We start from the raw sequence: 24,769 nt of genomic DNA on the forward strand, positions 1-24,769 counted from the left end.
TTTTGGAATTGCCATACCCTCTTTAAGTAGGTTTTTTCCACTGCTGTGTGTCTTTGAATGCGTTCCTAATCACGCTTGACACGTTGGCTGCCGTCTTCAGTGTGGTTGCTAGCATTTTTAATGGGTACTCTATTTACGGAGAAAGCAGCTGCCAGACTGGGAGGAAAATCTTGCTCTCATTGTTTTGTTACTGAAATAACTTGCACTGAAATAAATCTAATAAACTTGTGACACACTGAGCGTTAGGATCCTGGAATGAACTGTGGAATGGGCGCATCCTAATGGCATCGACGCTGTAATTTATTTTCTCCCCGTTCGCCAGCCCAAGTCAGTGAAAAGCGTACATCGGACGAATCCTACAGCTGGCAAAAGAGGTATATGAGAAGAGCACCCCTTCCCCCCGAGAAGGTAACGGGCCATGCCTAGAGCAGGAGCTGGCGCCGGCCGTTCGGGCTGAAGACGGCGGGGCCGCTCCGCCGAGCAGCAGCGCACAGCGTCCTGCCCGGTTTTAAGCCCGGTCGGTCAGAGGAGGGGCCCGGGCTCCGGGAGCGCCTCGGGAGCCCACCCTGGCTCTCCGTCCTCGGGGCGTCCCTGATGCCGTTGCCGGCTCTTCGCGCTTCGCCCGCCGGGCGGCCAGGCGGCAGCGGGGGCCGGAGGGCCGGACGGCGGGCAGGCGAGCGGCGCCGGGAAGCTCCCCTCTGGCCCGCGGCAGCCCCCGCGCCGCGCAGCACCGCCTCCCGGCCCCCCGCGGCGCGGCCCGGCCCGGCCCGGCCCGGGGGAGGATCGCGTCGCCAGGCCGGCCGTGCGGAGCGACCCGGGCCCGGCTGCCGAGGGAAGGCCGGGAGCGGAGCGGGAGGCGGGCGCATGGCGCAGGCGCCTGGCCCCAGGGGGGAGCCGGCTCCGGGGTGAAGGGAGGGGCGGCCCGAGCCGAGCGGAGCCGAGCGGAGCGGAGCGGCGGGCACAAAGCCGCGGCCCCTCCCCGTGCCTCGGCCCGGCCCGGCCCGGCCGGGGGCGGCTCCCGCCAGCGCTGCCCGTTGCTGGCCGGCGGCGTGAGGTAAGTGAGGGGCGGGTGAGACGCGGGAGTCGGGCGGCTGCGGGGATCGCGGCCCGGCGGGCCCCCGGTGGCCGGGGACGAGCGGGGGCGCGCCCGCCGGCGCCGGGCGGAGGGGGGCCGCGGCGGCCGTCGGTAAGCCGCCTTCCCGAAAACGCGCCGCGGGAGCGGGCGGGCCGGGGGAGGCGAGGGCCGCGGAGCAGGCCGGGGCCGTGGCGGTGCCGGGCGCGGGCTGGCGCCGCGGGGCGCTGGGAAGCATCGCCTTCTGCCCCGCCGGGACGCAGGTGAGGAGCCGGGCTGCAGCCGGTGCTCTCTTCCTCACCCCCTTCTCCCCCCGGGCTGCCTCCTTCCTCCTGCGGCGGCCGCGGCCAAGGGAAGGCCGGGTCGGGGCCCGTCCCCCCGCGGCGGTTCCCGGGGGACGTGCTCCAGGTCCCGCGCAGCCCGGGCTGGTGGTCCGCCGCTCGGCGCCAGGCCTTTGCGCGGGGGGCTCGGGGCCGCTGCCTGCCTGGCGGGGGACTCCCCTGCCTGCCTTTGCCTGCCTGGCTGGGGACCCTCATTGCCCGCTTCCAGCCGTGCCGTCCGGCCAGCGTCCCTCCTGCTGCTCTTCCCTTCTGTGCAACTAGGTCACACAGCCTTGGAAGGAGAAGCTTCGCGCGTGTTCGCAGCGCGGTGCTAACCCAGCTTAGGGCCTGTGGGCAGTACAACAGTGCACACTGTAAAGAGTAGTTTAGCTAGGCTTAACGGAGAGTTCTCAGCCTGGGCATCTGCATCCCTTTTCTGACTGGAGTAGGGTTCCAAGGGCCCAAAAGATGGGGATACAGCGTATGTCTCGCCAGTTCCTCTTCTTCAATATTTTCTTGTAAATATTACGGTAAAAGTTTATTTTAAATCACACGGGTCTGATTTGATATATGTGGAAAAGCAGAAGGTGTGCTTTCCTCTGTTGGCTTGATTCCTCTGTCTTCTCATCCTTCCAAGCTACTCGGCTCTCATTTGTTTTATTTGCTTATTTCCTGAAGTGTAACTCTTAAGCCCTTTTAAGTAAAGAACATCTTTATGTGCCTTTCCCAGCACAGCTCTGTTGATGATGATTGAGCAAAACATGATTTCCACCTGGCTATTTCTGTGCGGGCAAAAGCCCCTGGGGGTAAACAGGACAGTGCTTGCAGGAGTGCCCTTTCTCCATTAGAACATAGCTTGTGGGGAACAGCTGAGGGACTTGTCAAGTGACTCAAGTTAATTGCATTTGCAGAAGTGCACGTTTGCCTAGGTATAGGCTATAAGGCTGATGAGGCAGTGCTTAGAAGGGCAGGTACTTGGAGCTAGCTGTAGACTCTACTGCTTTGCAGCAACTCCAACTTCAATTCGGCTACGTCTGTGCTGACTGAGTAATTCTGTGTTTTGCTGGGATAAAATATGCTAATTACTATGGAACCAAGCTCTTACCTTTCCTCAGGCCAGATCTATGTTAAGTTTCGTTAGTTTTAGATCTATTTAGCTCTAAAAATATTTAACTGTTAATAGCTTACTTGGGACCTGAAAATTTACCTAAATGAGCAGGAAGACTATGGTACATAGAGTTGTCTGTTAATCAGAGAGCTACGTGAGAAAATTGTGCTGTGGTTCTGAAGATGTTTATACGGAACAGTCCCCTGAGTTTTACCATGTGTAATCCTACAATGTATTTAACTTCATTGAGAGGATTTGTATTCAATCCACTGCCTCATTCTTTGTGTTAATTAAAAACATAAACTAAGTAATAAATACCAAGAATATCAGCAATATTGACTCTTCCGAAAATAATGGTTGAACAGCCATGTGGAACGAGATTCCTGTATATGTCTAGGAACGGACTTACCAAATGGGTTCTGAGGCTGACTTTTTTTTCTTCAAGGTATTTCTGTAGGTTTCCGTCTGTTTGTATTTGGTAAACTTGTAAATTGATTTTTTGTTTGTTTGCTTTTGCCCCTCACCAGGTTTGGAATCAGAGAGTACTGTTGTAAATGGGCTTCCAGGGTAAGGTATCCCTGGTAGGTCAGTCTGTCAAGACTGGTTTGTGCAGTAGCTGAGATGTAGGTTTCCTCTCTGGCTAAGACTTTAAAAGGACAGCTAGCGTAAATATTAGTCTGTGCTGAGAAATTGATCCTGTTAAGCTTCAGGATTTCAAGGTTGCTTGAAAAACTTCTGGTGGCTTGGGAGACTTTTGTGCTGAATAGGGTACAAACCTAGGAACGCATAATCTCTGCTATTCACACCACAGGTGGCCCAACTGTGGGGTTGTTTGGTGGGGTTGTATTTTTTTTGTTTGGGTTTTTTTTGGTTTTTGGTTTGGTTTTTTTTTTTTCCCAGAAGTTCAAATTCTCTTGCGTCAGGGCTATGCTACATGAGTGGTATGAGGCTGTGCTGGCCAGGGGTTTGCTGGCAGCCTGTGCTCCTGGCGCGGCTGGATAAGGTGTGTCGGGGGGCTCTTGTGGCTGATTTTGGTGGATTGCTCTATCACCCTGATATACTCCCAGCCAACTTGGTGTCCCTTGCTCCAGCTCTGAGGCCCTGGGAGGTGTGGTCGTGGTCTCTGTGTGAAACTCTGCTCCAGTGTCCCCCTCCCTAGCTCACTGAAACATATAGTGTGTGATCAGCTGTGTGAGTGGTTTGGTGTGTGGCTAACAGGACCAGGAAAGTTGGCTCTTGTTACTCTCAAGTATGTCTAATGTAGAAGATGACTCTAGCTCTTAAGGCTCAGGGCATTTTTGGATTGTTTCTAAAGATAGATCAAACATAGTAGTTACTAAGGCACCGAATCAAGAGTATGGTGACTGAATTTTTCACAAGGGAGCTACTGCTTTTAAAAAAGAAAAACAAAAAAAGGCAGAACAGTACTGTCAATATAGCAGTTGAAGAGCTTCTGTTATCTACTAGAATAATGTAGCTGTCACATCGTATTGATAAGTAACGTAAATAATCTCCCATCAGCAGGAAGGAATTGATAAGAGTACTATATGAAGTAGATGTGGTCTTGGTCATTCTCTCAGCAAACATTATGAAACTGCAGACACAGCTTATTAGCCCTGTAGGATCACTGAGGGGCTCTGGATCAGGAGCTGAAAGGGGCTTAACAGCAAAATCATGGTCTTACCTTCCAGACATAGTGACTCCAAGCACAGAGTGGAGCAACATACGGAAAACTGGTTCTGTGGTCATGTGTATTGCAGGCTCCATGGTTGTGCAGGACTTGCCTGTGGCTCTAAATACTTGGCATACCATACGGATCTTGAAAATAAGAGGTTTACGTACCTCTAATCTGTAATCGGAGATTTATCAAGATGTGTCTTAAAAAAACCTCTAAAATTCCTTACTTAAGAGTTGCTTGGGGAAAATGCTAAGCAGAGTCAAGTGTTGCCTGTTAAACTGTTTTGTTCAAGTTGCTTATCATTCAGTTAGTAGTGTGTATCGGGAGAGGGGATGGAAGTGTAACTAAATACTTGGCACCTTGTGTTATTTTGTCATTGTGTAACAAAACACAGAGGTGATGTAGTAGGAATTGGATGGATATGGGGCTCTAATTTCCAATACATGTCTTAGTTTAGAACACTGAGAATAAATTATTCCTGACACAAAATGCTACAGAAGACACTTAATGCAATACAGTTATCCTATATCTTCTTATGGAGCACATTAGTGAGAGCTGGAAGGGTTGTCATGTCCCCTTCTTAGCATTTATGGTGCTTATGACCTAGAGTAGGACTACTTATGGTCATTAGTTTTATCTGATGTTCTACCACCTGCAGTTACCCAATGCTAAGGCACGGTGGTTCAGCCTACCATACTTGTTCAGGAGTCTTGAGTATTTGCGGGTTGAGCAGGACAAGGAGAAGGGGCTGGCAGGGATGTGGAATTTTCTTTGTCTCTTGGCTGCTGTGAGCCGCAACACGGTTTGTTTGTGGAAGGGCGGCTGCTACTGCTTCGCATTCTTGGCTGTAGAATCTGAAGTGCTTATGTGGTCTGATCCTGCTTTTGGTCTGGGCCCTGTGTGATACTTACCTGGCAGGGGAGACGTTCTGTTCTATAACCCAGCCTGTTTTAATTTGGCTTAGAGGGCCTCTTGTAGATAGACCAAGACAAACACATACAGTCTTTCCTTTGCCTTCTTGTTCCGCAATGCTGCTGCAGAAATGAGAGGTGATGAAGGACCTACCAGGCATCATGGCGAGTCCCAGCCCACGGCTGCCTCCACACTGGACCTCCTGCCCTGAAAAGCACCTGCTCTCCCAGCTGATGATGTGGTTGGCAAGATGGAGACAAAGATTCGTGCAGTGTGGAAGCACAAGTCCTTTCCTCATCCAGGCGCTGCACTGCGCTGCTTGACCCAGTCACGGCAGCCCTTGTGAAAAGCGCGTGTAAAACACGCGCTGCCGCTCTGCGAGGAGGTGGTGCGTGTGGAGCTGCCCTGTGAGAGTACAGCAACAGGGAGGTGTTCATGCAGCGCAGGCCGTTTTGTGAGATGTCACGCTGCGCCTGCAGCGCTTTGTCAGAGAGGGTAAGGGTTGACTTGCTAAGCAGCAAATGTTGTCCTGACGAGTGTGCTCCTCCAGCCTGCCCGGCTGAGTGGCAGTGGGCCTGCACCTGTGGGGCCGGCTGGTGGTGGTGGAGGTGAGGGCCTCCCCCTCTGTGGCAGCGGCCTGCGTCCCCAGTGGTCCCTGTGGTGTGGACAGGCATGGCGGGCTCCAGGCTGTCCCCATCGCTTCAGCAGCTCTGGCCCAGGCTCCCCTTTGATGCCCTTCTTGTGGAAGCAGCGTTGCACATAAGCAGGTGTTGTCTTCCTGAGTTCTGAAAAGTCTGGAAGCGCTGAATCGTATTGTATGGTATTTAAAAACTAAGGGACAAATCCTTAGCTGCAAATTACTGTTGCTCCATTATAACCAGTGGAGCGCTGCAAATTGACTCTGGTGAGGGGTGCTAACAATCAGCTCCCCCAATCTCATATATACAGGCTTAGAGGCAGAAACAACTTTATTCTGATGGGCTTTCCTCAAAAAAAAAAAAAAAAAAAAAAAAAAAAAAAGCTATTCTTGCTCCTCACTCCACCAGCTCCAGAATGTGAATGTCATCTGGCCAAATGCCCAGGACTAAACACAGGGCTCTAAAGACAGTCTCACAAGTGGCTTGTAAAGGAAAAGAAAAACCAAAAACTTTTTGGACTTTTAAATGGTTCTCTTACTTTTTTTGCATCCAAAATGATGTCTTTGGCTTCTACTTTATATTTGCTGAATACAAATCTGTGCTTTCCAGTAATTAACTCCAGGGCTTTTTGACCCCGACTTTGTTGAAACATACTTCCAACATGAAAATAACCCAAAGTCTTACTGGTTCTCTTTTCATGCATGATGTGTATTACATATGCTGACATTCCGTTTCTTAACTTTCCTGCAGATCCATAGCCTTGTTGTCATCTTAATCCTTTGCTTAATAGTTTCTCTTAATGGGTGATGCTTTTTGAGCATATGCCAAAACCTGTATTTAAATACATTTGAGAATGAATGTGTGGAAGCAATGGAAGTATTTTCTTGGCTGACTTGACTGTGTTCCTCACTGAGCTTACTGGTTCAGATGAAGACTCAGAGCTGTGGAGCATGTGAGGATGGCAGAAGGCAGGTTTGAATGAGTGATCAGAGCAGCCCATTGAGTCAGTGCATGGAGAAATTTTATTTACCTTAGAAGAGTACCCTCTGTTATCTTCCTGCCCTGCACATGCCTGGTCAGGTGCTTAAGGCAGAAGCCAAATGTTCTGTCATGGGGTGGGTTTCTCCTGTGTGCAGCAATGGACAGAATTGCCAGCTGTTGTTTTCCAGCTCAACCTGTGCCCCTGGACCAATGTGGCAAGGTGCTGCCTTTTACTTAAGCTGCATGCTGATTCTGTAAGTGAGCCTTGTGATAACTTTAACTTAGGAATTAAGTAAGGCCCAGACTGAGGTCTTGGTATGCCTGCTGCCAGTTTTGGATCTGCTTGTGTGGGAAACTGCTCACCACTTTTTGCAAAGAAGTTAAATTTTTAAACTGAATTTATCTTTTTTCTTTTCTTTTTTTTTTTTTTTAAATACAACCATAAAACAAAACCATAACCTTCACAAAAATAAGCATGCGTCCTTTTGCCAGCTGGGGCCTTGGCATGCTTTATGACACATAACTTGCGGAGACTGTAATTTCTTAGGAAAACAGTTAGATATTGGCAACTATGAGATGCCAACACTCAGTAAAGTCTTGTAATAAGCTATTTTAGCTACAGCTGGGGATTTAAAAAATAATAATTTCTTCACAGTATTCATGGTAGTTAATACAAGATGAGAAATCATAATTTGAACACTTTGAATAGCTTGGGAGAAGGAAGCCAAGGTTCTTGCAGTGTGTTTGCTAAGGGCCACACCTGTTGGTTTGCCTGTCCGGGAACCTGCAGGGTGCTGTGGATTATTTAAATTATGTATGCCCATGTGCCACAGTATAACCCCAACTTTGTACATAAGCTTTCCTAGCATCTATCTAGAGACAGCTGTTTAAAATGGTCGTTGTTCTGGAAGTTGGCAAGAGTTCAGTTTTGGGAGTTGTGAGTAGAAAATGTGAATTTTCAGTCCTGTGACTTTTACTGCTAGTAGTTTGAACTTGATTGATTTAAATAGTAGCTGCAGTAAAACTCATATCTTGAAGTGTTTCTCTGGACATGTGTTAGACCTGGGAGTTGCTGCTGAAGTCTTCATAAACTGCTTTTAAATAACTGAAATTTTAGAAAATTATCTTTGAGCCATGAGTGAACTTTTCCAGTAGTTAAGTGTGTTGGACTTGTAAAACTGTTTAGTTAAGTCAGTTACGAATGTAGGTCAAGAGTCTACTACCTCCTCTCCCATGTCCCAGAAAGGTGCCATCCCTGCCTGCCCTGCCATGTGAGAAATAGACTGTGGCTCTACTTTAAAGTGGGGTAGAATCCAGGAACTTTTAATGCAATAAAAACAATGAACAAAAGTTATTGCATAGCAGCAATGTTAGAGTCTTACCAACTTGCCATGAGAAATTATGCAGAAAGCTTCAGTTCTGACTTGTATCAGTGGTCTTCATTTTATATAGTATATACTTCTTTGCAAACTGCATTGCTTGGAATTTTTGGCTTACTTGGTCAGAGAAAAAAAATGAAGATTCACCATCAAGCGAGCAGCTAGCTTTCCTTTGGTTAATTCAAATTTTCTATTTAGTGGTTCTGTAAAAATTCTTAATTCGTGTTTGTTGCACTGATAAATGCACAGCTCATCCGTTTTGGCAGGAATTCCCTACCAAGATATTCTCAGCATTTGTTCTGCAGTATGTCCCTTTAAAATGTTTAACTTTATTGCAAATTTTTTTCCAGAAGGTATGATCTGCCAAGATAAATATTTGGTTTGTTGTAGTGCGGATTAATTTTTTGATGGCTATGTGAAAAACGTTATTTCATCCCTTTGTATTTCGTGAATGACTGGACATATGTTAGCTATCACTTGCGGTGTATTTCCTATATTGTTAACAGCAGCTCTGGAAGCCAGAGAAGTGTTTTAGCTCTATCTTGCATGTCTTGTTCCTTGCTAAAGATAGTATACTAGCATGTGCACACCCTTTTGGCAGACATACTGGGCATTTTCCTTTACTGCTGGTAGTCTTCTATTTGCCATGCCATAGTCTAGGCTTGAGAACTATTGCATTTACTACTCCATGGTGAGCTGGAGGCGTGTTTTTTTTTTTTTTTTTTTCTTCATTTAGTATCACGGCCCGAGAGCTATGTCTAAATTCAACCTTTTATTTAAGGTTTATTTCAGGCCAAGGAATATGTACAATTTCACTGATGCTCTCTGTGTTGCTTTTGTAATGTTCTGTGTTTTGCTTGGGATTTAAAGTTGTTCTACATGTTTTAAGAACAGACAGTAGGTGATAGTTGTCTTTCAATAGTTACTAAAAATGTTCTAATAATGGCTAGAACATTATTAGTTCTAATGTTGACAATCTAATGATAATGTTCCTGGCAGGCTTTTGGTTACACCACTGGAGTACAGAATGTAGAACTAAGGAAAAGCCTTAGGATAGTAGTACGTCTAACTGAGGATTGCTGGACGGAGACACTAACTTGGAAGTAGTGAATTGAAGAAATTAGTCTTAATATCAACACATTGTTTCATACCACCTTTTCCTTCACAAAGGCATATGTTTATCAGTGTAGTTAAAACTTCTGCTAGGAGGCAATGAATCAGTTGTGATGGGAAGACTCTTTGGGTTTTTATTTTGGGCCTTCCATTTCCCATGTGGGTGGACATCGTGTTCCCTGAACAGTTCTGTCAGTCAGGATGTTTCCTTTTCAGGCAGGGATGGGTTTGTAACACTGATTACACGTGTTTCCTTGATGTCGAGGCAGAGTGTGCCCTTTGGGCCCAACAGAATGGGAAGATAGCCTCTATTTCGCTCGAGGAAATCTTCATTTGGAATATTTTACTGGTGCATTAAAAGGACAATGAATTTAAGAAAGATAGATCATAGGTTCAGCTCATGTCAGTAAGCTTTCCATTCAGCAAGGTGTTTATACTTTATATATGTATAATTTTAGCTATGGATGGTCCATCAGTTTTTCTCTGTTCGTGCTTTTCCTAATTGACGCACTTCGTTAAAGGAGCGCTAATGCAGCATAGGCCAACAGATCACATTTAACTCTTGAAAATATGGTAAAGGTCCTGACAAAAATAAAACACTAAGTCTAGCAACTTACAGGTTGTATACACTATCCCTGACATCTCTAAAGCCCTATTTAGTCTGAACGTGCAATCTCCACAAAGATAGCTCATGTGAAGTTTTGACAAAGTTCGTTATGTATGACGCTGTAGGGTGACTCTTTCAGCATGTTATGGGATCCCTTGCTTTTATTCATCCCCTGTCTGGTGGCTAGCATAGAAAGCTGGTTGTCAGTTGAAAGCTTTTTGTCTCAAGCTTGCCAGCTTTTAACTGAAGGCAATATGGTTATTTGCCTTGGCCACTTAAACCCATTTCTAGGCTAGCATCTTTTCCCTGCCTTTCAAACAATCATTAACCCCAGCAAGGCCTTAGACCTTCCTCTTTCAGATCCAGTTCAGCAAAGTACCTGCACTGGAGTCAGTGCCACTCTAGTGTGTTGAGTCCTTGGGTCTGTTGTGAATGTGTAGGCTAATTCCAAATTGCACATAAGATGAGCATCACTTAAATGCTGGACCTCCCAAGGCTACACATAAATGTCTTGGGTTGTTGGAAAGTGGCTAAGTTATCATTTCCAGGCACAGTCTCTTAAGTTCCAGCCTTGGTGGTCATGAAATGGCAAATTAAACTGTTACTATTCCAGGCCTGAACATGGCACAGTGGTGTTGGTGTAATTTGAATGTAGGTGTGAAATGTGCGAGTGCAAGGCTAGGTATGTTTCTGTGTGAATTTATGCATTTGAGGAGATTGGAGAGAGATGCTTTTTTGTGGCAAGCTGCTAAGAAGCATGGTAGCTGTTTGAAGGTGCTCGTGTGCTTGGAATGCATTTCTGATCAAGAGATTAATGAGTAGAACTTGTTGAATGTTCACTGAACATGCAAGCTTCAAACAAGTAGCTATTGCTGCTGAATTCTGCAGTGCTGGTAGCACAAGGTCGTCTGTGTTTGGTGCTGTACAAAGCAGCAATGGTAGAAAGCTTAGACTAATATGTCACTGGCAGGATGGGCAAAGCGTGGAAGGAGAAATGGAATTGCGGAGTGAAAAGTGTTTTTAAAGGTGTTTTCAAAGGTGGATTACAATCTGGGTCTCTTTCCACTATGCATTGCTGGTCGAACAATAGATTCCCTGGATGATGAGAGGGACCACTGCAGTTATATTCTGCAGAATATAACTTTTATCTGAAGGGGAGAAGGGGGAAAAAATTGGTTCTAGCCCTTCAGGCTAAGAATAAATGTGGGAAACATGAAATGAATGCAGTCAGACTGGCAGCTGACAGCAGCTGCTTCTATAACACTTTGGGCTGTAAAGGCAAGTGAAAGAGCTTTGCACCCGCTTGAACCCTGTAGCGGCATTAGGAAGCCCAACTGATTGTAACAGCCCTTCTGGGCTGTTGAAGGAGGGGATGGGAAGAGTAGACCTGCAGTCCCTCTAGGCTTACGCTTTCCTGGTTGTCAAGGGGTACTTGGCATCAAATGCCAGCTTGAGGGGCATGGGGTGTTGGCCTCAGCAGGGTCTTTCTGGACAGCTCCTGTTGTCCTGTGTGCGGGCCTTGGGGGAGATAATGGAGTATGCTTGATTTCTGTCTTTAGGAGGAGGCTGATACCAGCTCCTTGCTGAGCATTGTTCATGTTCACCTTCTCCAGTAGGGGTTGGGGTAGGACTTTGCAAGTAGGAGGAGATGCAGGACAGTGATCCTCTCCATGGACTGTGAAAGAAAGATGTTTATTTCCTCCTTGATTTGCCTTTTGGTGTGATGGTTTTGGAAGGAAGGCAGAATGCGAATGAAATAATGAGTTTTAGGGGTGGATTGAGTTCCCCTAGCTCAGTCACAGCAGGTCAAGTTACTCCCTAGAGAGATTTGTGACTCCCCAGAGACATGGGTTTGTGTTTGCGCAGGGGATACATCATAGCTGAGATACAGAAGAATAGAGAGAAATGAACTTGTTGGTGATTACTTTAAGAGTAGTTGATAGACTTTGAAGGTTTTTTTCCATGTTGCTGAATTTATACAAAGAAGCTGTATACAAATAACTGGCACCAGATGTAGAACCAATAAAATAATGCCGTGTTAAGTCTTGAAACTGTGGTGTGTAACCCCAAGAACTATTTTCATGCATTGGCAGTTTTCTCTTTATTATCTGCAGAAAGTGAATGATGGAATTTGTTAGCTGTTAAACAATTTAATTTTTCATTTGTAAAAGGACCAAGTAAACCTGTATCCCAGTATGCTTAGTCCCAGCTCCCCACATGCAATGATTGCCAATGTTTGTTGCTAGCAGTCATGGGAATCTTCTGGTACCAGTGTGTCAGCAAGAATAAAACCTAGAAAATATCTTGTCATCTGACTGCTGCCTCACTTTCTGCATTTTATCGCATTTGATTCAGATCAGAAAGAAAAAAAAAAAAAGCGACACTAACAAACCCTTTATCTGACCTATGTACATAATGTAACCCCTGATGCAGTAAACATGTGGAGTCACCAATGTGTTTTACTTGAGAATGGTCTGCTGTTGTCAGTACTTTGACCCAGTTTCAGTAAATGAGGCTTATTTTCTTCTAAAACACTTATTTTGAAACACTTTGTCCCAGGAGAGAGAAAACAAATTGTTTACACAAGCAAACTAACAGTGGAGAATTAAACACCCACACTTCCTTCTTCAGGAGTTCCCCTGCTAGTAGCTTCTATGAACTCATAAATCCAGCAAGGAAAGAGAAACTTTTAGTAGTAATCAGATGGGTCTTGATGTGACTGCTGATGCTGCTGAGGAAGCAAAGTTTGACGATGATGATATTCCCTATACCACTGGGGGATCAAAAATAGGTTGGTCAGAGAAGGGAAAACTCTTCATCCCAAAATCTAGGGAGGGGGGAGGACCTTCTTTCTTCCTTGTCTGGATGAAGACAGCCTGGGAGAGGCATTAAGCCTTTCTCTGTACTGTAAGAGCCAGTTGGTGGCTGTAGCGTCAGTACCTCCCTCTTTATATATGGGAGTATATATGTCCTGGTCTTTTGAGGGACTTGAGGAAAGAAGCAGATAGGTGAATTATTGGGGTGATCATCTTGGATGACCTTCTCAAATACAAATGTGGTGTTGGAAGAAGGGGAAGGGACGAGAAGGCTGCTCAAACCTGTGTAAAATGCCAGATCTTGGAGATGTCATATAATATGAAATACATCTGCCTTTCCAGGATGCTTATGCAGATGGCTAGGGAGAATGGGGTGGAAAAGAAGAGCTTTAGTAGGAAGTAGAAAATAGTGAAAACTGCAAAATGTGAAGAGAATTGGGTTAGTGGATGGAAGGCTTAAAGGTACAAGGAAGAAAGCTGACAAAGTCATGGGGTTTTATCCCCCAGCGTTCAGCTGCAAGAGTGAGGGCAAGTTGGGCGTATGGGCTGGGGGAGGAGAGGCTGGGGCTGGTCAGGATAAGCAGAGCGAGAGGAGAGAGCTAGTGATGGACAACCTGATGGAAAAAGGGAGGAGCACCAGGAAAGCAGCAGTAACCTTTGCATTGTTGATGAATTGCAAGTCAGTAGTGACAGAAGATGATGGAGGTACCAGAGATGGTTATCAGAGGGAAAAGTTACAGGGAGAGGTCAGAGGGAACAGTTGTCATCTGAAGGAGGATCAAGAAGAGCAACATGAGGACAGGAAGGATGACCTGTGTTTACATGACTTCGAAGTTACACAGATTGAAACGCAAGCCAGGAAGTTTAGTTGAGGCTAACATTGTCAGTCCCATGGTGTATATATAAAAAACAGGAAGAGGAGTGGAATTAACTTGGGACAGATATTTCAACAGCTTTCAGCTTTGAATTTCCTGGGTTTCACTGGTATGTGTCGTAACCTTTTTGTTTTCCCTATTTAATATTTTTTTCCATAAATAAATAGGATGGAAGAAGAAACAATAAACAGTGTTTATCAGAATAGTATGTCATGTTTGGCTTCTCATTTGGTGAAAGAATATTTAGAAACTGAATTGTAGATTCTAAATATTTGAGTATCTGAAACTCCCTTGTCCCTCAAAAAAAAAACCAAGCCATCTCCCAAATTAATACCCCCAGCCCCCCAAATATGCAGTAGTTCAGTTTTATGGGGGGGAGGGGGAATTTCAGAGCATAGTTGGTCAAAGTTGCGGGTGAATTTTTGTGTAAAACAGTCACTCTTTATAACCAGTCTTATAGTCTTGATCCTTATGGGAAATGTACAGGTGCCTCAAATGATTTTGATAATTTAAACTTCTTTCCCATTTTTTCCAAATAGGTCAGGTAGGGGCAATACATTGTATTGTGCTGTCTGCAGACTTGGTTCTGAAGAACTTTTAGATTGCCCTAGTTATGCCTCCCCTCTGCCTCCAACCAGATCCTCAAACAGGCAAGAAATAAAGACTGTTCAAATTAAGTTTTTTTTCTCCCTGGGATCTTGTGTGTTTTGTTTTGTTTGTTTTTTTGTTTTGTTTTGTTTTAACTCCTGGTAACATTATGAAATAAGTCTAGCCATTTTATCTCCTGTGATGTGTATACAGCATAGCTGAAAGGACAATGAGAACGCTGTGCTTTGGGGTTTATCCTGCTTGCTGTGTTGGCACACTTGTATGACAGTGAACTGACTCATGGACATGGCTCAGTCTGTTTTTTCCACTCTGTATAGTCAAAGTGTGGTTCAGGAACAAATTACACATTCTGAGCTTGATGGTAGCTTTCCCTCTACATAATACAGGTTAGCAGCACTGTGTTGTAGTAGTGCAGAAAGTGTGAAGTCTCTAGTGGCGCAAACCCAGTTCACCAGTCTGTCTGTCTAAAGCCAAGACAAACAATTATGCAAGCTTTCTACATTGGGTAGCTTATCTATTCATTGCTAGTGGATCCTAACTAGGTTACGTCAGTGAAAACTCTCTCTGGTGTAGGCATAAGAGTTTTGCTGTCTGGTATATTTACATGGGAGGTCTTTGTATGGAGAGCAATGAGTTTGGTTTAATTAAGTGAAAGATTTTCTTGCAGTATTTTCTGTGAACAAAACAAAATAAATAGATCAAGACATAAGCACAGTTCTTTTAAAATTTTTCTAGTGAAAATATTTTCTTTCATTCATTGAGAAATAAATCTTTTACTTGATACTCAACTTTATGGTTTGCTGCATTTGTGCACTGATTCCACAAGAAGAGTTGGTAACCGCTTTGGAAGTGTGCCACAAAAAGTGGTGCTTAAGGCAGCTGATAGCGTTCTGCAAAAATAAGTAGTGAGCACTGAGTGGATAAAGCAGCAAAGTGTCTGTAATGTCTATGATGCAGTTGCACTGTTCATTTTAAACAGCTGCACAAAAACTTACATGTGATTCTCCTCATATAGACTGTTTGATTACATTAGCCTCTTGGTCAGAAAGCAACAGTGGAAATGTAGCTAATGACATGCAAGTACATTTGTGGATTTGTTTTCTGTTCAAGAACAACTGCGTAGCTTGAGTTAGTCACTTGGTGTTGACCTGGTGTAATTCATTATGTAGGAAGCTTTGCATTCTTAAATAGGCATGTTGAAAATTGATCCTTTCAAGATCCAAGAATTTCAGTGGATTTACACTAGCTGACGCAGAACACTTAGTCTAATTATTTTAGGAGGGAAAAATCAAATTCAATTGCTCTAATTTTTTTGCATTTATTTAAGCTTAGATAAATGTTCACGTATCACTCACTAGGTGAGCTGCTAATTTTTTGGACGCGTTTTCCAGGGGTAGATAAATAATAGTTGTGGTTTGTTTAGTCAAGTTGTCCCTTTAGAAAACGAACATCCAAACTTTTCTTGCTCCTGCTGACACATAGCTCCAATAGTATGTTCAATTGTTTGCTCAGAGTTCAGAGCTTGCTGCACCTGGAGGTGCTTTCCCACCCAGCCTGTGTGTTTGTATACTTAGGCGTGTATCATTTGCTAATAAATACAAAGCTAGAAGTCTTATTTATGAATTATTTAAGCTGATGATGCTTTTTGATTTTGTGCTTTCTATTGGGTTATGCAAATCCTATGTGACGAAAAGTAAAAAAGGGTTTTGGAGGAGTGGGGGGCTCCCACCCCTGTGAAAAACTGATAAAGAAAAAATAATGCTTTACCTCTGATAACTTGTTCTTTCAAAACAAGCAAACAAGCTAGCAACAACAACAAAAAAGCAATCTGGAACATGAGGTCTTATGCTTGATTTTGTTATTTGTAGTGTACTAAATAGAAATTCAGGAAAATACTCCAGTGGTGAATGGGAACACACATACCTTTGTGAAGTCTTGGCAAAAACTAGAGGTTGGAAGGAACTTCCAGAGGTCAGCTAGTCCAGCCCTCCTTCCAGTCCGATCAGGGTGCTCAGAACCTTGGCCCACTGAGTTTTCAGTATCTCCAAAGGTGGCGATACCTCAGCCTCTCTGGGTCCCCGTTCCAGTGTTTGAACGCCCTTGTGGTAAAAATCTTTTTTTCTTATGTTGAGTTGAAAGCTACTGTGTTCCACTTTGCCCTTTGTCTCTTGTCCTTCTAGTAATGTGCTTTTGAGAAGAGTTTGGCTCTCTTCTCTACACCCTCCCATTAGGGAGTTGTAGACAGCATTAAGATCTCTCCTAGCAGAGCATTGCAGAACAAAGAAAATTTAATTGAAATGAGCCAAATGGGTGTAACACTTCTTCATAGTTTGGGGGTAATGTGTGTTTGTGTGTCTCAGTTGAAGTGAGTTTCCTTCACTCACACTTGATATTCATTCTTCTTTTACATGGTCTCCTCCCATTTCTTTGTGATATGTCACGCTCCTCCGATCATACCTTTCTTCCCTATTTATACGCACTGATGACAGTAAAGGGTTATCATACATCACTCCCATCATTACAGTATCGGAAACTGTCAGTGCTAAGTTGTTTACTCCTTGAAAAAACCTCTGAGGTAGAGCAGTACTGTTCCCAATTTTCATGGGAAACGAAGACTAGTTATGTATCAAAGTTCTCACGGAATCTGAGACCGGTTTCTTAAATCTTCAGAGTGCATTAACCACTGGGACTTTTTGTCTTAATGGAACTGTGCTTGGGGTCAAAGAGGGCACACATGCTTCCTGAAATCGCAAAAACATCATTCTCTTTTAAAGATGATGCCACTCTGTTTAGATTTGTCTCATTTTAGATCCACATGTAATCTGAAAAATGATTCAAATACTCCCCTTCCTGTTGGACTAATTCTTTTAAAAGTGGCTGGAGAATGAGACACCAGCAGGATTTGCAAAGCAAGCCAACCTGGGGTGCTAGTAGCGTGAGCGTCAATGCTAGCCAGTGCTACAGAACGTGATGACGGTTTTCTCCACTGCTCCAAGCAGTGAAGGCCGTTACTTTTGCACTGGTGCTACTTTTTGTATTGTTAAGGTAACTTAACCTGCTGGCTAATATGTCATCACGTGAGGACTGTGAGGACACTAGTATTGAGTACAGGCTCCCACAGCTATAGTATAGTATCCTGTGGGTTGTGTGTCTTGGGATGTGTTATTGTGCAGCTCCTCGATACTGTGAACATAGTTTTTGGTAGAGAGCCCAAGTTTATATGGTCCCCAAAATTACTATTTCATGTAATATGCTAATAGCTTGAATAAAGAAAAAGGGATGAAATTGTTCCGAACTAATACTAAGGGCTAAATTGAGAAGTGGCCCAGGTGGTTACGTGTCTTACTTGAATTTCTTTGTAAAAACTGTTATTAGCCCTTATCATGGACTCAGCTGAAATAAAGCTACTGTGTATTTAACTGCCTTAACTTATTACACTCAGAGGAAGAGCAACCTATGTACTGAAGAGTAGCAGCTGCTGTCACTGGGAGCCAGCTGAAAAACAAGGTGTCGAGCATAGTACATTTCCGATGACCTGATTTGTACCCAATAGGTAAAAACATTAGATCAGTGAGGGTCCAATGGCACAGTTTACATATTTACTTTTGAATGTGTCACATGGAAGATGAGCCTAAGGTCAACACCAGAATAAGAAAATGCTGTTTGTTCCCTAGTTAATTGTTGCCTCGATGTCTCATGCTGTGCTGAAGTTGAGGTGCGCAGCAAATGACGCTTTCAGCGTTTGTGTTCAACCATCTCAGGGTGAGCAGTACAAGCTTTTAAGTAGAGCTTGGAATAACAGATATGCTCAGTGACTTAGTGGTTTCTTATAGACTCTTCTTGCATACCATTTAGTGCACTCTATGCTGAACCTTGTTCCAACTTGTGGACATCGGTGGAGATCTTCCTATTGATTTTATGAAACACAGGATATAGCTTCTTAGGCATTGGCTACCTCCTGAACAATAGTTTACTACTTTTAGCTACAGAATTGACTAAAGAATAATCTTTGCAATTTCTTAAGGAATAATGAAACAGTTGCAATTATAAAACAGCTATTTTCTTATAGGGAGGTATCTATTAAGCAGATCAGTGATGCAACAAACACAACTAAAAAGTGCTGTGGCATTATAATTGAAAGAAGCTATGTTTTGTCATTGTTCAGGGGTGTACAAACTATTTACCATTTGATTTTATTATTTTTTTTAATAATGAGGAGCCTAAAAGGTATTTAGGGTTATCAATTAATTGGAAAAAAAAAAATTAAAAAAAAATGCAGCTTTTGCAGTTCTCTTAATGTCACTTTTCTATCTTGCAATCCATGGCTAATTTTTACTTTTAAGGTCAAACAAACAGCATTTTAGTTCTGTCTACCCTTCCCCCTCACCCCTTCTGTGTGCTGCTTTCAGTAAACAAATGGAATCCTTTTCAAAGAATTATATGAAGAAGAATTTTTCAAAAGCAATTTGTTTTGCCCTGTCTCTGAAAAGGGAATTGCTTTTACTTGAAATCAGCTGAAACTTACTGCTCAGTATTTCTGAAAACACTGAGCAAAACGAGCGAGAGCTTTGATGTACATAATACTCTGCCGCGCTGGAGAAATGTTTTAAAATGGGAGTCATGCACGGTTTAGAGTGCTGGAGAAATTGAGCCATCTGATGTTTATAAAACCGTTTGGACCTGATGATGAGTGCTAGAAATGCACTTATGCTAACCTGAGTAATGTTATAGGACAGTACACATAGTCTGTGGTGCCTGTTTCACTGCCTCTCATACCATACGCTGAAAGTATGTATTAGCACTTGATGGACCTGAGAGGAGGTTGTGCAAGTGCAGAATGCTGTAAGTAGTGTGCTTGACTGTGCAGAGAAGTTGTGCTTCTGTTACCAGACTAAGAAAATAGGTGAAATTAATTCCTGGCTGTTGTTTATAAGTCTCTGAGATGTCTCAGCAGCATGTGGGGAGTTCAAGATTGAAATTATCTAAAGAAAAGAGCATTTTGCGTGTGAGTTACTGATGTCCAATGTTAGAGGAGTGTGTTGGTTTTGTTTGTTTGTTTGTTTGTTTGTTTTTTCTTGAGGCAGGTGAACACTGTGACATTTCAGATTATGTTTTGTGAGGTTTCAAGTTGCCCAGTGAATTTAAGGTACCAGAAGTCAATTTGGGTTTAAAAACAGTTATCATAAGCACAGAGCATCAGCCACATCATCCTGGCTTTTATGTGTGGCTGGCCTGGGTTATTCTGTTGAATTGGAAAAGGTTTGATATGTACCTGCTAATCTTTCTCAAGAGCATCTTAGTTGTTTAATGGAAGAACTGGAAAAGGTTAACTTCAGCTGGGGCAGCTTCTGTCCCTAGGCTTTCCCTGTAGCCCAGGAGGGTAGAGGCAGGTTTAGAGGACCTCTGTTAAGTGTCTGTTCTGTGTCCTCCTCTCCAGAGTTACCCTTTCCCCGCTGACTGAGAGGCACCCGAGAGATTGTCTCTCTCTGAAGTAAAGGTAGTCCTTGTTACTGTCTACTGGTGTAATATAAAACTTTGCAAACAAGGAAAAGTAGAGCATGTATAGGGTTAATCCATCAGAGGAAAGACCCACAAACTCTGGCAAATAAATGGTAAACTACAAGGCATCTTTCCATATCTAGTGCTGAATTTATCATTGCTTCAAACAAGTATACCTCAATCATTAGGTAAGGATACCTTGTATGCAAGAATCCTCTTGCCGTAGTATGGATGTAAGTTCAAGTTTGCTCTGCTATATTATGGTGTTGCAGGATTTCTTTTCCTGTGTATTACGGATTTGCAGAATGGTGATAATGGAGAAAGAATATTGATCATTAAGTACTCCTAAAAATTTACAGATCTGGAGAATTGATAAATACCACATAGTAGTTTTAAGAATGTTGGTGTACATTTTGGCAAGTTCTTAAAAATGTAGGTGAGGGTATCCCTTTCCTTCCATCAGGTTGTTTATTTTAGCAGGAACATCTTATTTATACTTTCTCCCATCTTTTGAAGTTTTGCATATCTATGGATACTGTGTGTGCATTTAATAAACAGTGACATATACTTCAGGTGGTCATTTTCAAAAGCATGCTGCAGTGTCCTTACCTGGCTTTCAGCAGAGTCAGCATACCTGTAATTTTTTTTTTTCTAAACATGATGAAATAGAAATTATGGTGGATATCCGTAATTGTTAGGTGCAAAAGAATAAACTGTAGAAAAGGATGCTGTACTAGGTGCAGCTATCTAATACCAGAATAAGCATATCTAATCACTTAACCCTAGATCATGGAAATATTTGAGTAGATAGAAGTGTTTAAGCTCACTGAACTGGCAGTAGGTCAGGTCTCTGCTTCCCCCTTGCTGCGTGGAGGAATGTTATCTCTGGCAGTGGTATGATCAGAGCTTTGCTTGGTGCCTCTGTCAGGCAAGAAGGTAGGAGTTAAGAGCACTGAAAGCCTCATCCTTCACTGGGATTCATGGTACAGGAGATAGAGATATGCTTTTCCCAGGTGGCTAAAATAACCCACAGCCAAGCACAGCAGGTGGCTATCTTGTGCATCTCCATCTAGATGCAGGTGCTGTAACCCATCTCCCTCTGCATTTGACTTAATGCTTCATTATGAATTCTTGAAGCTTCTCCAGACCTTGAAGCTATATTGCACAATTACCTTTTCTTGCTTCTTCCAGGAACTGCAGCTCAATGTTAAATGCTTTTTAAGAGGGTTGAAAACATATTTCTGAATGTTTTCACTTTTATTATTCGCTGGTTTTGGCAGGAATAACAAATGGAAATTACGGAAATACTGCAAAGAATTCTAGTTTTGTGAGATATCCAGGCCAGGGAATTTGGGAAGAATATGAACCTCCTGAAAGGTTATCCAAATCAAAGCCAATCTTATAAATGTATTTCTCTGACATGTCTAGAGACAAAACAAGACTTGAATGTATCAATGTACAATCATTCTCTTATTAGAGATGTGGTAGTATCCTTCACAATTAAATGCTGTGCCAAAGGAAATGACTTGGGTTTTTATTCCTTTTCAGTAATGTGGAAAGTATGCCATGGGAGCAAGCAGGAAGAGGTTGTTTAGTGGAATAGAGGAAGAAGAAACTGTTTGGAAGGGGTGCAGAGAGACAGCACTAGCAGCAAACATAATCCTCTTGGTAGTGTGCCATTTTCAGCAAAGCTTAAGGATTGGATTTTCTGAGGCATTCGGTGTTTGCCTAACTGTACACTCCTATTGGAAAGAGTGATACAATGTCTGTTCATGTCAGTGGGAGCAGAGTCAAGCCAACTCTTGCACACTTTTCAGATAGGATTTTCAGATACTTTCATTTCTTCATTTATGACTTCAGCATAGATAAAAGAAGTGGGTAGACAGCTGGGAGACGGCAGATCTATCCAAAATCTAATGAGACTCAAAACCTCTCCTGAGAGTGCCATGCTGAAACAAGTTCAAGTAATTCTTCCTTATTCTCTTAAAAGACTGCCAGTGAGTAGGATCTGGAATCAAGGGTCAAAAATAAGCCTACAGGCAAAAGGTTGGTTGAGGCAGGAGTGATGACCAGCTGAAACCAGTTGTAGAAAGATCAATGTGTTAAGTTTAGCAGTGATGTTCCCACTTTAGATTCTAAAGTCAGATAAATATACCAAGCCTGATGCATGGACTGGTTCACAGCCCCTGAAGATCCAAGTCTGTCCAGGTAGTAGTTCCTTAAGCAGTTGCTGATATTTTAGGGCTTAATGCATAGTGAGGTGAAGGAGTCCTTGGAAAGATGGCTGTGATTTTAACAACATTGTTATGTTGTGTTAACCAGGATGCGGAGCATTGATACTTCAGGATACAAATACAGGTGTAAGAAAAGATCAGCCAAGGAAACTGAGAACAGCTGTGATCTGTAATAAATAAGCAAGTTGACAATATTGGGAGCTGAAGAGTAACCTCTGCATGATACAGTTTGGTATCTAGGAGAACATCACTGTAAGTCAAAGCTATGAACGGGGAGGGCAGTTTGCCAGCTATTTGTTTTAGGAAGGAGGACTCCTAGGAAAAAAGCAGCCATACTGCATCCAAGAGAGGGTCCCTCTAGCCCATTATCCTCCTGGTTATAAGGAGGGTATGAGGTTACAACGCTGTAAACTCTTCACTGCACCTTCAGATGCTACACCTTGCTCCTCAGACTCATTTGCCTGTTCTTAACCATCAGTTCTGCCTCAGGATTCACAGCTGCACTGCACCTTTCCCTCACATTCACATGAGCCAAGGCTGTGTTGGGTCTTGGCTAAGTTCTGGCTGTCCCCAGGGATGTGGGCACTGGTGCTAGCAGCCCCAGAAGCTCTTCTGCTTGAGGAGATCAGAGACTTCTGCAGACTCTGGGGTCACACTGCTGGCCGGGCTCTGGCCTCTTCTGTGCAGGCCTCCAAGAAGTTCAGGAAGGCCCAGATGGCTGAGGCTGCCAGCCCAGGAGTGGGCAAGTGCTCAGTGGCCTTCCCAAGCTGCCCCAGCTGCAGGCATGCACGGTAGGTCCCAGGGACAGGGATGCTACACAGTGCAGGCTGTGCTCTAGGGACTGGATCTCCTGCCTGCCTTGAAAAGGCGTCAGTAGGAAAGGGGTGAAGGGCACTGACTTTGTGCCTTGGCTCGGGGAAGCCTCTGATTTGTGAATTATCTGGATCCCTTCGCCAGGTCTCGAGACTCAGCTGTTCCTCTCTCATGTTAACCATTTTGCCATGCTCTCTGCCTTCCAGGGGTTTGCTGGAGCCCAGAGCTAGGGCTTCCTCCAGGCAGCCCCTTCAATGAGCAGAGCAGGCTTGCGTGGCCCTTGCTTGTTATCCCTATTGCAGGCCATAGGGCAGTGACCCTGCATGGATACCTACTCTCCCAGCCTCCAATGGGTTTGTGCACAGGTGATGTCCAGAGCCCAGATGTCACTGTAGTGATCCTCAGTGATTGTACTTGTCCTGTCCTCTCCCAACCCATGGAAATTCAGGTCTCGGATTAGCATTGCGAGTGAAATGAGAGACAAGGATTTGTCTGAAAGACGGGACTATAGTGAAGTCCATGACCTGGCTGCTTTTGTAACTCCCGTTTAATACTCAGGCTGTCTGACTGACTGTCCTGGTACAGACTTTGAACAAAAGGGAGCAAGAGGCAAGGCAGTCTTACAGAGGGAGCTTCGTACCCTGATGAGACTGCTCGCTGCTGTAATGGCCCGAGAGGAACAGCCGTTGCTGTGGGGATACGCAGTGCCTTGTTCTACCTGTACCAAGAAAAGAGGCTTAAGAGTGACAGTGCCTAATGTGACAAACGTAGCAACTGAAAACACTTAAAAGCATAAAATGGTCTATCAGCAGTTGGGACATAACCTTACATCACTGATCAGAATATTTGCACATCATTTAATTCTGCTGCTTGCCTTTAACTACCTTGTATCTTCTTTTCTTTTCTTCTTTATGGGAAGAGTAATAACTTCCTTGGAGGAATTAGTGAGAGGTGTGTAACTGGTGGAAAACTAAGTAGCGTTGCATTTCAGATTTTACAAAGATGCATTAAGAGGCACATTGGGGGAATAGTAAGCACAGTTCACCTGTGATCTCCTCGCTGTTTTTGAAAAGTTAATGTGTTGCATATTTCTGTTTCCTTTTTAGTTTTTAAAAAAAGTACTGTTTCCTGAAAAGGATTGCAAACAGTCATTTGTGGCCTTTCTGCCTACATGTGTACTGAGTGTCTGTCTTTGGAAGATTTTTTTTTTTTTTTTTTTTTTTTTTTTTTTTTTTTTAGCTCATTATGGGTAGAATACTGTTGCTCACTGACATTATACTGGTGGCAACTGGGCTTGCTTCAGGGGAGTAGCTCACACAAACTCATTATGTTCAGGTAGCAGAGATAAAAGTAAAAACAGAGCTTGAAGAAAAAGGAGGTTGATCAGAGAATGTTTGTAATTTCCAAGTTTTTTCAAACACTTTAATTAAAATGACAAAATACAGAAATATGACACTGTAAAGTAATGACAAAATATGACAAAAGTGTGAAGTAAAGAGTGACTTGTCACTTTTGCTGTATGCATTATTTGTTTTCTACAAGTAATGTGCCCTTGCATTATTTGAAGGAAAAAAAGAAAGGACTGTAAACCCTTTCTGCAGCCAGAAGAATGATGGAAGTTAGAATCCTTTTTGCATAATCCCCTCGCTTTTTGCTTGTGGATACAGCTGTGCTAACACAGTGCAACGTTTGAGTTGAGAGGTCTGCAAAATCCTGGCACCAATGATAGTTTTCAGACTGAGGCTCTTATTTGATAGATTTTCAAAGTGATACTGTGCTCAGTTGTGTCTGTGTCCCTGGAAGTAGGCTTTCAGTTAACTTCTCAGAGGAAATACTTTCAAAAGGAAAAATTTAATTTTGCCAAGAATCAGATAAGGTCAGAGTAATTAGACAAACCAGAGCTTTGTAGGTTAGAGATGAACACAACCTTCTCCATGGGGTAGTGCAAATGTGCTAGGGGAATAGGAAAATGAAATGCATGAGGATGCTTAAATTTGCTGAAAATCTGAAGTTCTGTGTATATCTCTTAGCATATTCTCAAGCGTAGGATTGCATTTTAGAAATACTGTTTTCACATTTTTAAAAAAAGTAAAATGTATTTATCCTTCCTGTTTC

The 24,769-nt window shown here is 43.6% G+C and overlaps 1 protein-coding gene across 5 annotated transcripts in view; it reads left to right on the forward strand.

Moving 5' to 3' along the window:
* Window positions 1–299: 299 nt before the first annotated feature.
* Window positions 300–24,769, forward strand: part of RIN2 (Ras and Rab interactor 2) — an 81,625-nt gene continuing 57,155 nt past the window's right edge. Inside the window, exon 1 of one of the 5 annotated variants that reach the window (XM_030021640.2) lies at window positions 300–374. Coding sequence is in view for 1 of the 5 variants with exons in the window: in XM_030021635.2 (XP_029877495.1) it covers window positions 5,231–5,352 (122 nt within the window). In the remaining 4 variants the exon portion in view is untranslated. The other 4 variants (XM_030021636.2, XM_030021638.2, XM_030021639.2 and 1 more) reach the window with 4 other exon arrangements.

This window comes from Aquila chrysaetos, chromosome 8 (assembly GCF_900496995.4).
Source record: "Aquila chrysaetos chrysaetos chromosome 8, bAquChr1.4, whole genome shotgun sequence".
In the NCBI taxonomy this organism is placed as follows: domain Eukaryota; kingdom Metazoa; phylum Chordata; class Aves; order Accipitriformes; family Accipitridae; genus Aquila; species Aquila chrysaetos.